This window comes from Eretmochelys imbricata, chromosome 16 (genome assembly GCF_965152235.1).
Source record: "Eretmochelys imbricata isolate rEreImb1 chromosome 16, rEreImb1.hap1, whole genome shotgun sequence".
Taxonomy (NCBI): Eukaryota; Metazoa; Chordata; order Testudines; family Cheloniidae; genus Eretmochelys; species Eretmochelys imbricata.
Genome location: NC_135587.1, coordinates 10,258,291 through 10,272,818, shown reverse-complemented (window position 1 = coordinate 10,272,818; position 14,528 = coordinate 10,258,291). Strand labels below are relative to the sequence as shown.

Genomic DNA, 14,528 nt, shown 5'->3' with positions numbered 1-14,528 from the left:
GACTATTTTTACTGATCCTCAACTGTCAAAATTTTCCCTTGTTTTCACCCATTCAATCTTATTGACGTCAGTGGGTTTAACCAAGGGGGAAATTTGGCCCTGATGTACATAGCACAAGCATGGAGGGACAAACTCAGGATAGGGCACAAAATGAATTACACCTAGCAAGGGATATTGAAGGTAATAACACACGGTTATTTAAATACAGTGGAGCAAGAGAAAGATGAAGGAAAGTATAGGTTCTTTACTTAGTGGAGAAGGAAAGCTAATAATTTATGACATCAAGAAGTTTGAAGTGATTAATTCCTATCTTCCTCCAGTCTTCAATAAAAAGGTTAGTGGTGATTAGATACTCTACACAATTAATATTAACAACAAGGGGGAAAGAACACAAGTCAAAATAGGGAAAGAAGAGGTTAATGAATATATAGCTTAGTTAGATGTATTCAAGTCAGCAGAGCCTAACAAAATTCATCCTACGTTACTCAAAGAACTAGCTGAAGCAATCTCGGAACCGTTATCAATTATCTTTGAGAACTCATGAAGGATAGCAGAGGTCCCAGAAGGATGAACATAGTACCTATCCTTAAAAAGGAAACAAAGAGGACCTGGGGAATGATAGGTCAGCCTAACTTTAATACCTGGGAAATACTGGAACAAATTGTTAACCAGTCAATTTGTAAGCACCTAGAGGATTATAGGGTGATAAGGAACAGCCCACAAAGATTTGTCAAGAATGCAAAAAACAACCTAATTTCCTTTTTTTTGACAGGGTTACCAGCCTAGTGGATGGGGGGGAAGCAGTAAACATGATTTATCTTTATTTTTGTAAGACTTTTGACACAGCCTCACATGACATTTGCATAAGCAAACTAAGGAAATGTGACCTAGATTAAATTATTATAAAGTGGGTGTAAAACTGGTTGAAAGACAGTAGTCAAAGAGTAGTTATCAACGATTCACTGGAGTCCCACAGAGATGGGTCCTGGGGCCGGTACTATTCAATATTTTCATTAATGACTTGGAAAATGGAGAATATGCTCATACAACTTGCTGATGACACCATGTGGGGAGGGGTTGCAAGCACTTTGAAGGACAGAATTAGAATTCAAAACATCCTTGACAAATTGGAGAATTGGTCTGAAATCAACCGAATGAAATCCAATAGAGACAAGTGCAAAGTATTTCATTTAGGAAGGAAAAAAATCAAATGCACAATTACAAAATGGGGAATAACTGGCTAGGGAGCGGTATTGCTGAAAAGAAACCGTGGGTTATAGTGGAGCACAAATTGAATATAAGTCAACAACAATATACAGTTGTAAAAAAAGGCTAATATCATTGTGGGGCATATTAACAAGGAGTGTTGTATGTAAGACAGGAGAGGTAACAATTTTGTTCTCTGGTGAGGCCTCAGCTGGAGTATTGTGTCCAGTTCTGGGCACCACACTTTAAGAAAGTTCTGAACAAATTGAAGAGTCTCTAGGGGAGAGCAACAAAAATGACAAACCTGACCTATGAGAAAAGAGTAATAAAAAAACCTGGGCATGTTTAGTTATAAAAAATGAAGACTGAAGGGGCACCTGATAATAGTCTCCATTATGTTAAGGGCTATTATAAAGAGAATGGGGATCAATTGTTCTCTGTGCTGCAGAAAGTAGGACAAGAAATAAGGAGCTTACTCTGCAGCAAAGGAGATTTTGGTTAGTTATTAGGAAAATCTTTCCAACTATATGTATAGTTATGCCCTGTAACAGGTTTCCTAGGGAAGCTGAGGAATCCTCATCTCTAGAGGTCTTTAAGAACAGGTTGGACAAACACCTGTCAGGGATGGTCTAGGTTTACTTGGTCCTGCCTCAGTGCAGGGGGCTGGACTTGAGATCCCTTCCAGCGTTACATTTCTGTGATTCCATGAAACTTATTTCTGTACTGGAAATGAAGTCCTTTGTTTAGAGCACAGCACCACAGCCTAAACACGAGCTGGAACATCATTTCATCATTGCCTTGACATATGGTTTGCTCCTAGGTACTCCCAATGTTGTGACAGTGGATGGAACCAAGACTAGGACCAAGCTGGTGAAACTGATCCCAGGTGTAGACTACACTGTCAGTATAATCTCCATCAAAGGATTTGAAGAAAGCGAGCCTATCTCTGGAATTCTGACTACAGGTAATGCCCAAAAGAAATAAAGTCCTAGTAAGTTTGTTCAAGTTCATGTGTCATACAGAAGACTCATAAAAATCAGAATTGAAAAACACTAACCAAATCACATTTTAGCTATCCCCTGATACTGACGAGAGGATTTCTTTCTTTTGTATTTTGCCTACTGGTTATTTATTCTTTGTATTTGTATTGCAGATGAGTCTAGATGTTTTAACTACCCCATTCTGCTAAGCACATACCAACTTGTAGTGAGAGACAGACCCCTGCCCCAGATATCTTCTAGTCTAAACAGGCAAAACAGAAAGAAAGCATTATTAGCCCACTTTTATAGATGGGGAGCTGAAGTACAGATTGATTAAGTCACTTGGCCGCAATCAGACATGGAGTCTGGGGTGGCACAAGGAATGGTACTCGGGTCTCCTGAGTCCCAGAAAACCATCCTCTCTCTCATCTCTCTAGCATAGTTTTAAATAAACCAGGGTTTCCCCCACATCCCTTTGGAAACCACCTGCAGTCTAATTGATTCATAATGCTCCTGGGCTCATAGGGGTACAGAGCACTGGGAGGAAGGGGCAATGCACTCAGCACTGGAGGCCAGGTCATACTTCATATCCCTCACCCTTGGGAGCAGCTAATGGTCCCAGTGCAAGGTCTCTGATGGAAGGAATGAAAAGGAGGGAAGATGCAATCCCCACAAGAAAGAATGTAGAAAAGCAGATTATGTGATTCAAAACAATTGTGGCTAGAGGTCTGTAGAAGGTTGTAATGGCCATGAGTTGCCATCCGTTCAGTCCTTTCCCCAGCCTCGGTAGTGTGAGTTTACCCCAAGAACCTGTCTGGAACTGAGAGCATTGAGGAGAGAAAGGTATCAGGTCTGAAAGAGGCCCCAAGATGGATGATGTCAAGAGTATTATCTTAGAGCCTGTGGAACTGAGACTTTGAAAATAATTAGTTCTCACTGCCAGCCTCTTGGTATGAGTTTAATCCTCTCCCATGATGACCTCCCTCTGCAGCAGTGCTGTTCTGTGAAGCACGACATCTCTCCAGTAACCCCCCTCCCTCACCCTCCCATTCCAAAGAGGACCACGCAAAGGCAGCAGTGTCTGCTCAGTTTTCACTATGTGCCTGGCACAGCATATTATATGCAGCAGGGAAGCCCTTAATATGTATAATTCCCTCATTATGGTATTATCTGTCCTTTCAGCTCTGGACAGCCCATCAGGACTGGTAGCAGTGAATATCACAGACTCTGAGGCCTTGGCAGTCTGGCAGCCAGCGATTGCCACAGTGGACAATTATGTCATCTCCTACATTGCTGAGGATGGTAAGAAGGGTCAGTGGGGGGCGTCTTTGAGCTCGACCACAGTCGGTGAGAGTGGTGCTCAGGACTGAATTCAGCAACTGGGAAGGGGGAGAGGAAGGTTGAATCTGAGAGGTGAAGGCTGGTTAGGAGCATGTTACAGCATCCTCATTTAAGTAAGTTGTCAGTCCCTATTCCCGGTGGTGAGCAGCAGCAGAGCTGTATCTGTGTTATCCTTGAGGCGAAAAGAAAACACACTGTTATTTTCAACACATACAGCAGGGGGTGCTAGTACTTGTGTATGGAATTGACTGTAGAGTTAACAGTTTGCATTCAGCTTTGGTGTGGGTTGAGGAATGACTCCACTGAGCCACTGCTTCTCCTTACTTCATCCTCGTCCCGAAACACCTCCGAAAAATGGGTTTCCTTCCAATGAACGATCAGCCCTTAGCTCAGGATGTGAACATTTGAACGGAGCGCTGGTGTTAAGCCTCCCTCTGAGGAGTGCTCGCCACTTACAACCGACCCCCTGACTTCTAGTGGCCCCCAAACTAAAGTTCTCTGTTTCCATCTTTTGTGTGTTCGCTGTGTAGATCCAGAAGTTACTCAGACGGTGTCTGGGAACACTGTGGAATATGACCTTAATGGCCTTCGTCCTGCAACTGAATATATGCTAAGGATCTATGCAGTAAAGGGACCTCAGAAGAGTGAGACGGTCTTCACCAAATTCACTACAGGTGCAGTGTCAAGCCTTTCCCCAGCATTGCAGCCAAAGGTTCCATTGTCTGCTGCCATCAAGCCAGCGCTGCACTCACTGTATCTTGTCTCCTTTAGGCATGGATGCACCAAGATCTTTGAATGCCATTGAGGTCCAGTCAGAAGCAGCAGTATTGTCATGGAGGCCTCCACGGGCTTCTGTCACCGGCTATCTCCTTATCTACGAGTCTATCGATGGCAAAGTCAAGGTACTGCACTTGGATCTAACCCAGAAATTCTGAATTGGGAGACATGCTGGTAGAGCTGCTCAGAAAATGCCAGTCAATGGGACTGAAGCACATGTCTAACATTAAGCACATGTCTAAGTGCTTTCCTGAATCGGAGCCAATAATGAAAACTTAGCTGCAGCCGAGACAACATATAGTCTATCTTCTCTCCGCAATAGGGAAAAAAATAAGACAGCAAGCAGCTGCCTTCTCCCATCCAAAGTCTATGGCATAAAGGCAATAGGCATATGTGTCTAAAAGTGACTAGTGATTTTGGGTGCTCAACTTGAGCCACTTTTAAAGACTCGATTTTCAGAGGGCGGGTGTTTAGCACTTTCTGAACATCAGGCCTTGTCTAGATATTTCAAGATGGTTGTCCAAAATTGTCACGTTTGGAAATTCAATTCCGTGGCATCTATAGACATACCACAAAGGACAATCCTGCTTAATTTTTGATGAATTTCGCCCCTGCGGCAGAATATGATGTATATATATATGCCATGTTAACTTCTACCATGCTTGCTTTTAAACTACACTACTTAAACATTATAATATTAAACATTCATTTCCAGGCAACCTTTCTTATACTACTAATGGACGTTAGTTTGGTGAAAATCTTGTAGGAATAAAGTTTCATAATAAATCTTTGAAACGGTTAAAAATGCCATCAATAATTTACATAAAAAGGCATCTGAAAATCTAAAATATGCAACAGTTCCAGTCCATGGGTTTGTTCATTTCAGAGTTTCTGTAGGATTTATTCTTCCAACAGGAAGTCATCCTGGGACCTGAGGCAACTTCCTACAGCCTGTCTGAGCTAAGCCCATCCACCCAGTACACGGTGAAGCTGCAGGCACTGAACAGAGCCCTGAAGAGCAAGATAATCCAGACTATTTTCACCACAAGTAAGGCCTTTGCTTTGTATGAGGGGTTGGTCCATTCTTAGGACCAAGCTGAGCTCTGGAATAGGCAGATGCAGCTCCCATTGAAGTCAAAGGGCAGTGGATACCTGCAGTGTGCTTAGGGCAGTGAGTATGTCTACACTGCAGTCAGAGGTGTGACTATAGCTTATGCAGCCTGAGCTAGCTTTGATCTAGCTAGCTTGAAAAACACTGACAGTGAAGCCCCTGCAGCATGGACCGTACAACCCCACCCAGGAACCTGAGCATCTATACGAGTGGCTAGCCTCTGTGTAGAAAGCCAGCGTGAGGCTCCCTGCACCACTTAAACTCTGTATGAGGCAGCAGCCCCATTCACTGCCCTCAGACTGGAAGGTTGGATTTCAGCTGTTCAACCATTCCACACTCCACCCACACAGAGCCTGATTCAGCCTGTGGGTGGAGTGGCTTGCACTCGGGTTGGCCCTTATAGCTTTAATCCCTGGACTAGCTTCTCCTCTCCCTTCTCTCTTTCCCACTGAGCTCACTCAGTTTTCATGCTGCTACCCCAGAGTGTTTGTTCTGATCCTACCTGGGAAGGCTCTCCAGTAAACTGAATGCAATCAAGTATTCTGAAAGCCTCATCACAGCTGACAGTCAGTTCTCCTGTTGCCACATTTTTGATGGCAGGGAAAATACAATGTCGTTTTTGAGGATTAAATGGCTACAAAATTCCACCTGCCGTTCTCCTCACTTCTCATAATTCTCAACCTTCCAAACTGAACAGCGTCTTCAAATGTTTGCCTCTGACTTCTGCCATCTATGCTGACATCAGGTCAAGTGCTTATAAAATGCTAGGTAAAGTCACAGGGCCCTGAATCTGTTTCCAGTCAACCCTGATGTAAATCAGGAGTAACCTCATTGAAGTTAATGGAGCTACACCAGCGAGTGGGAGCAGAATCAGATCCTGATGTGTTTAAGTGACATCTACCTTCATGACCAGTAACTGGAGACCTCCAAAGCTAAAGCATGAATCTCTACAGCTTCAGCTAAAGAGCTAGTACCTTATTCAGGCAAACAATTAAGTCCATGTTTAATTTTAAGTACATGCTTGAGTCCTGTTGACCTCAGTGGGGAGGCAAGCACATGAGTAAGTGTGCTTACTTCCCCACTGAGTAATTGCCCTGAGTAGGGATGTTTTCCTGAATTGGAGGCCTAAGTCCTATAGTAGAGAGCTGTAACAGACTCAAATCCTCTGGCACAGAGTGCGTCACATAATACACAATGGACCCTGAGTTACATTTACACAGCTGGCTTTGAGACTATAAAAGTGTTACTAATAGAAATTCACCTAATATACATTTCCAGAACATCCCTTAATTACACCTGTTGCAGTTATTTCCACTGAATATGCTAAAATCAATAGTATTTTCAGTCATTTCAAAGATGTCAAAAAAATGCCAAAAACATTCACATTTTAATAGTTTTGGGGATTTTTTGTGTTCGAAATTGTATTGACTGCACCTATACCTCTATTAAGTTGTAATGAGAAAAAAATGCACCATTGTTTTTTTTCTTTTTCACACGCCTTGTTTTATAACATACTTTGCATTACACTGGTTGTTGAAGAAGTCCCAATTTTCGTCTTGGCTTTACCCATGCTTCCACTGTTATAGTCTCACGGTGCCATACATGCAAATCATTAAAGGTGCAGTTTTGTCCTGCAGGTAGTTGCAGACAGAACTGATGTCACTTAAACATTTAACTACATGATTGTGCAGACATTGTAGGTAGGTAGGCATATAAATACAGTTAATTGAGCCTTCAAAATTGCAGACATACACAGGAGGCTTAGCTTTAGAAATCTGTCCCTAAATATTTCCTTTTATCACATATTATCTGATTTTTTAAAATTAATATATATATATACACAACCCCACACTGGTCTGGATTGCAACCCAGAACTTCTCTCTATATATAGTCCTGGTCCACAATCTTGGGTGCTTCACAATGCTTTGCTGTTGTAACTCCCAACCTGGGATGCTCACTAACAGTCTTACAGCATGCAAGTCACACACTCCGTGTCTGTGTATAGCTCCAGCTCTGGTCCAGCAGCTCTGGCCCCAGCAGCCTGTCAGCAGCACTCCAATCACACTCTGGCTTCCAGCAGTCTTGGTTACTACTTCCAGAGTGATCCCAACAAATTCCCAGTCCTGAATTTTCCCAGAAATGTGTGTTCTGCACTGTCCAGCCCTTCCCTGGACTGTTCAGATTTTACAGGTCCATTGCCTCTGTAAAGGGTCAGTATTCAACAGTTTTCTACTTTAACTGGAGTTGCCAAACAGTGCTGTTTAAATTAAACACTGGATTGGTTTAGCTTAAAAAACAAAACAAGTTTATTAACAAAAGAAGATGTGATTTTAAGTGAATTCAAGTATCAGGTATGAAAGTCAGAAATGATTACAAGACACATAAAGATGAACACACTTTCTAGTAGCTAAAACTTAACAAGCTAGACTTGGTTCAAGGTAAAATCCTTACCACGTTTCCAGCAACATGGTTGACCAAATTCTCAGGTCAGGATCTCCCCTCAGAGTCAAATGGCTGGTTCCTTTGTCGTCTTAGGTGAACGAGAGATCAACTGGGATATTTTGCCCCTCACTTTTATAGTCACTTTTATACCCTTTGAAATGCATTTTCTTGAGAGTTACCCCTAGATAAAGTTTATTCCATCTGTGAGGAAGGAGACATGGAGGCTTGGGGTGAAAAATGTTGTTTTCTAAAATGCAGATTGATCTGTTCCTGCCCCACCCCCCTTCATTGCCAAAGACTGGCCACTTGACAGGTGGCTACCAATCAACTTTGATGACAACTGGCTAGAGGTATAAGTTCGTCCTTTGTCTTTGAGTAACCAGTTTACCTACTCCCCAAACTTGTCTGGTAAACAAATGGCAGTCATAATTTCAGCTTGTGTTCATAATGCTTAATAGGCATTATGTACATATGTTACATAAGATTATTAATGATCAGTGTGGTGTTAGTTTTTAAATGACTTCTCACAAGGCATATTTTGCACAAAGATTATTACAATAATGTCTAGGGTGTGAATACAGGATCGAGGATTTTCTAGAATTTACAGTCAGGTCTCCTAGGCTCTATTCCTGGCTGGGCCATTGACCAGATGAGAAACCTTCTTGGCCATGTCACCTAAGTTCTCTGATTTAATTTCTACAACTGTATACTAAGGACACTGCTGTTTAATGCACCTAGTGTGCTGTAAGGATTCATTAGTTAATGAGCAAGTTGAAGAAGGAACGTACTATATAACTGCAAAATATCAGTATTTTTTCATCCAGATTTGTGGACAGTCAAGTTGATTTTTCTCTTGCAAATTTTCAAGTCTGTGCACCGCTAGTACATTACGCCATTCTTAGCAGTATCTCTTCTAAATGAAATAGATTCATTTGCCTTGTCACCAGAAAGAGCTCACAAATTAATTACCTAAGTGACAGGAAGATGCATCCCCTTTTCATAAACGATTTCACAAGCACTGTTCTCTGCTTTTTTTCTTTTGTGTGTAGCTGGACTTCTCTATCCTTACCCTAAAGACTGCTCCCAAGTTCTGCTGAATGGAGAAAGTACCTCTGGACTTTACACCGTATATATGAATGGAAACAAGTCCCAGTCTGTGGAGGTGTATTGTGACATGACCTCTGATGGAGGTGGATGGATTGTGAGTATCCAGAACCTCTATGTCACTCTTCCCTTATGCCTGAGTCAAGAACATGAGACAGGGCCCAGCCTCAGTCAATTACTTCATTATTAATGATGTTGCATTAACGTGCCAAAACACATGGGACATTTAACTTTTCGTTCTAAATCCGACTGCAGTCGGGGTGGGAGACTGAAGCAGAGGTGCAGCCAGTTCCAAAGCTTTGCAGGAGATACGAGGCCTGAGAAGGATGCATTAGGTCTACCGTCACACTGTAGGGTGGGTAAGCAGGGCAGTAAAAACAGAGGCAAGAGGAACAGCAAAGTATGGTGCTGAGAATCTGTGGAATTCAAAGAAGCCAGGTGGGGCTGAGAGTCTGAGAAGTGTCAGAGTGAAGGCAAGGAGCTTGAGAAATACTGAGGCTTCGTGGACAACAGGTTGAAGGATACAGAAGGACCTGGCAATAAGGCTGAGTGATATTGAGCTTTGAGGGAGTGCTAAGAAAGCAGAGGGCAGGGACTACCAGGCTGCAAACTATAGAGGTGGCTTGGCACCCAAGAAGAAACATGGGCCTTGCTTTAAAAAAATGTTCAGTGGGCCTGCTAAAATCTGTACTAGCTTGGGCTGAAATATGTCAGTGCCCATGTTGCTTTGGGATGGTTGGTGTATGGAAGTCCTTAGTGTGTAAAAGTCCTAACTGTTGCAAATATAAAGCTACTGGCATGTTGGGGTTTTAGGTGTTTCTGAGGCGTCACAATGGAAAGGAGGATTTCTACAGGAACTGGAGGACTTACGCTGCTGGGTTTGGGGATCCCAAGGATGAATTCTGGATAGGTAAGTGATTGGCAAGAGCTTTCTGAAACAAAAGAGAACGAGTCACTTGAAGGCATGACAGCCATGTCGCTGACCACAATATTGGCTTCTCTAAAGAGGCTCATGGCAGGAAGATGTAATATGTGGTAATAAGACATTAAGACAGAAAATCAAGAGAGAGGGAGACAACACAGTGGTTCTTTACTCATTTATCCATTCATTACAACAGGTCTGGAGACCCTCCACAAAATCACTTCCCAGGGCCAGTATGAGCTGCGTGTGGATCTGCGAGACAAGGGCGAGACAGCTTACGCTCTCTATGACCGGTTTAGCGTGGGAGACTCCAAGACCCGTTATCGGCTAAAAGTGGATGGATACAGTGGAACCGCAGGTTGGTTAAAACTCATATTTTTTCAGGCCAGAAATAGGCCAAGAAAGGGGTGGGGGAGGGAGGAGCTATGCATTTCTCCATATCTGGCTGGAGCTACAATTTCCTTCCACTTGGTTCAGAGCAACAACTTCTGTGTGCAAGCGATGGGGATTGCTGTCACAGAAAGTAAGTCTTTTCTTGGGCGGGGGGAGATTTGAAAATATGAAAGGATCACTTTCCTCTCTGATTCCATTCTCAATGCTCTGCTCCTTCAGGTGCCACTTTTCATAACATGCTTACGACCGAATGTAAACAAACATATTAAACAGACACATGTCTCATGCGAGCACTGCCTACCTGTCATTAATAGGGCTTAGGATAGCTGGCTGCAGTGCCGTTTGTGAAGAATGTGCCGCTGATGCCTTGTTATAACGTGCTTGATGATGTTCCTGAAGAATGCCTTTGCCTCCTTCAATCCCATTAAGCCCAGGCCTGCAGACCATGTCCAGCCCCCTCTCTGGCTTCATTGTTGACAGAGTAAGGACCAAGGGCTAAATCCTGTGGCATGGGAGCGTAAGGGCTTAAACAAAAGAGAAATACTGTGATTCTGCTGTGCATGGCCACAGAAAGAACTCTCTGGGGACTATGCACCTTGAAGCTGTCCATGGTGGCTCTCTGGATAGTTGAGTAGCAGGGACAGGAGTGTGGCCAATGGCTTAGCAATTGTGCGGCCCCAACAGTCAAACTCCCCCAGTATAGGGCAAACAGACTGAGGTAGAGGCTGCTGCTTCAGCTCATGGGTTACAGTAGCAGCATCACTGCTATGCCATCAGCTGAAGGGGAGACTCAGTTCCGTCAGTGTCCTACACAAAGAGCCCCCTGCACTGTCTGTTCACTCTGGCTTTGGACAGGGGACCAGGGAATTGAGCCCCGAGTGCACGAACTGCAGACAGTTGGCCCCAAAGCAATTTTACGCAGAGCCGTAGAAGTGACCGTGGAGATCAAATTCACTTCAGCCAGTTGTGGAGTTGTCAGATCCAAAGGACACATTGCATAGAATTACATTTGATGAGTGCATTTTTGAGAGGTAAGCGGAAAGGCAATTGAGCATCTGCCAAGGCTGAAGTTAAAGGTCTCAGGGGTTCTTTGTTTCTCCTGATAACGTTATTGACATCTAAAGTAGCATAAGGAATGTAGTGCCCTGCTCTGCTGCAGCTGTTAAACAATATAACATTGATTCGAACAAGAGAAACGCTGCACCTTGAGGGTTTGAATCTTGGATTCAGCAAGTGCAGTGAGTGAACAGGAAATCCATTTAAACTACTGAGTTTTAAAATGTATACATCTGTCATTTTTTTAAGCCTACACACCAATTATGTTTAGGTCAGATGTTCAGCTGATATAGATCAGCATAGCTCCGTTGACTGGCCTTCGTTTACTTTTGGTATTTATTTTTAGCCGAGATGGGCCTGAACCAAACCCCCAGATCTGAAGCCCAAGAAGCTTGTGGTGGGTTCAGAATCTGGATACAGAGGCAAAATTCACAGTGTGGGCGCATCTCTCCTTTATTTATTGGCAAATAGCATTTCAAGTGAAAGTCAGGACCACGGTTTCAAAGTGGTCTCTGCAAAACTTGTGATATGCACCGCCAGGTTTTTCTACAGGAGCAACCAAGGTATTTTATGCCCAAAAACTCAGAGTTGCCCCTACCCATTGAATCATTTGCACATGCAGAATAGAAGTCAGGTGAAAACTCTGACACCATTCTCTTGGTTTCTCCTGTATAGGTGACTCCATGACCTATCACAATGGACGGTCCTTCTCCACCTTTGATAAGGACAATGATGCTGCCATCACAAACTGTGCGTTGTCCTACAAAGGTGCTTTCTGGTACAAGAATTGTCACCGAGTCAATCTGATGGGCAGATATGGGGACAACAGCCACAGTCAGGTGAGTTTGCCATTTGAAAGCAACATTACGTAACGATCTTCAAGGCATGGGAATGTAGGAGTGGCCATACCAAATCAAGTCACTGGTTCATTCATTCTGTTAGTCAGTCCCTTGTTGTGGCCAATATATAGTGCTTCAGAGAGACAGGAGAAACCCCACCATTAAAACTGAATGAATCGTGGGGTGGGGAGTTATATTAAATCACATTCACCAAATGAGAATTGCAGTTCGGTCAAAATATGTTCTCAACCTTCTTTGTTCGTTCTCCCATGAAAGTTCACGGGAATGTTTGGGGCTGGAGCTTTTATCACTTCAAATACAGGTTCTCATGTTTTAAGAAAAGAGCATTCTGTTGAAAATGAAGTAAACCTAGGAGAGAACAATGGAGGAGTGACAGTTTTGGGAGAGCTCACTGTTACTCTAGCCCAAGCCGCTGCTTCCTCCAGCAGGGGTCAGTAAAAGGAATGGCATAGGAACACTGGCTTTAATGGATCTCAAAGCGACTACCGCCTCCTTAATCCCACACCAGGAGTTGGTCTCAGGGACAAAAGTTGTGGGGAACCCACTGCTGTTCTAGTCACAGATTGTTGTAGCTGGAGTTGGAACAGGGGACATGGTAAATTCTTCACCAGCCTTTAAATTGAGGTTAGAGATCTCTTGGAGATGTTCTAATTCAACCACAGTTTATTGGGATTGATGCAGGAATCACTGCGTGAAATTCTAGTCTGGGTTGCATGGGTCAGATGAGATGATTATAATGGTCCGTTCCTGCTTTACAGTCTGAGTTTATAATGCAGAAATCCTGGAGAATAATATATACTGCAACCTCTCTGTTATGAGGGTCTAGAATAGAATAATACATGTACAGGCAGCATTGCCTAGTTGATAGAGATCCAGACTGGCAGTCAGGAGACCTGGCTTCCATTCTTGGCTCTGTTGCTAGCCTACTTGAGCTGACCTTGAACAAGTCATTTCACCGCTCTTGTGATCTATGGCAGAAAAGCGCTGTATAAGAGCCAGGGATGCAGATTGTACTAATATGAGGTCATGTTGCCTGTGTGTTTTTGCAGGGTGTTAACTGGTTCCATTGGAAGGGCCATGAATACTCCATCCAGTTTGCAGAAATGAAGTTGAGACCCATCAGCTTCCGGAATCTAGAAGGGAGACGAAAGAGAGCATAAAACCCAGAGATGGAGGAAAGTTTGGGAAGCCGAGTGGGGGTAGTGGGAGGGTTTTCTGGAATAACAGGGGGGAGGGGGAGATAAGGCAGCTGGTAATCTTACCAAAGCATCGATGACGCTTGGCCTAACTGGGGCTCCTTCTACAGTCTGAGTGACCAGCCTTATGCAACCACAGCATCTTCTGCAGACCAGCTTTCGCTGCCCATGGTTAATGCCCTTCACACCAAAGACAACAATCTCAAGGGTCCTATATTGATTTTAGATTTGGGGAGGGGGGTTTTTCTCAGAGAGGTTCCGTGACAAGATTCTTCCATGGTCTCTTGGGCAGCTCAAGGGAAGGGCGGGGGGAAAGGCTGTACATTGATAGTTTGAGAACCAGCCATATTTTACACACACAAATTTGTATGATTATCATTATTATTATTATTGGTCAAACTTCTGTTGGTCATTGGAAAGCTTTTTTTTAAATATATATATATATCATGTATCACAGAGAAAGATGGGGGAGGGGAAGCAATTTAAAACATAAGCAAAATCTTAATTTTATTAATATAATGACAAAATAATAATAATAATAATAATAATAATAATGATAATAATAAGCTACATTTTTGTCATGCTTTCCGAAACACAGCAGGACAGTGTCTGATTGTATTTTTTTTTTAAATAAAGCACAATTTTAAATAAACCTCTACATTTTCTTCATGCATCAACTTTGTGCACGTCCAGGGTATATTTCCTTAAGTAGGGGAGTAAAGAAGGCTGAGAATGATCAGGATGTTAAATTTATTCAGAAAGCACGCTCCCTTTTGTCAGTGTTTGGGTGTAAGTATTCTGGTGGACTCCTTGCAGTGGAATGCTCAGGGAGGTTTTTAGAGGGTGTTCCTTTTTTCCTATCCAGAAGCACATTCGCCGTGCCATCGAACTGACTGACTCTTACGTTCAACTAGGTGGGAATCACTAACAAAACCAAACCAGCAAAATGCAAAGGTGGGATTAGCTACCAATTGGTGATGGGGGACACCTGTGTAAATAAAGGGCTCCTTTAAAAAAAAAATGAACGAAGCCTCTGTAGTTCCTCTGTACCATACTCTTTGATTAAAGACAATAAAAAACCTTTTGTTTTAAGCCCTGGTCTCTCTTCCTTACCTTGCTCTCTCCATGCTCCTCGGTTGT

At 43.1% G+C, this 14,528-nt stretch overlaps 1 protein-coding gene across 1 annotated transcript in view; it reads left to right on the top strand.

Moving 5' to 3' along the window:
• TNC (tenascin C) overlaps positions 1-13,352 on the top strand; it is a 56,100-nt gene extending 42,748 nt beyond the window's left edge. Inside the window, exons 19-28 of the mRNA XM_077835792.1 lie at positions 2,027-2,170; positions 3,369-3,488; positions 4,058-4,201; positions 4,299-4,429; positions 5,220-5,352; positions 8,907-9,058; positions 9,775-9,871; positions 10,080-10,241; positions 12,008-12,171; positions 13,242-13,352. Coding sequence (XP_077691918.1) covers positions 2,027-2,170; positions 3,369-3,488; positions 4,058-4,201; positions 4,299-4,429; positions 5,220-5,352; positions 8,907-9,058; positions 9,775-9,871; positions 10,080-10,241; positions 12,008-12,171; positions 13,242-13,352 — 1,358 coding nt within the window. The remainder of the gene's footprint in view (positions 1-2,026; positions 2,171-3,368; positions 3,489-4,057; positions 4,202-4,298; positions 4,430-5,219; positions 5,353-8,906; positions 9,059-9,774; positions 9,872-10,079; positions 10,242-12,007; positions 12,172-13,241) is intronic.
• Positions 13,353-14,528: the final 1,176 nt, after the last annotated feature.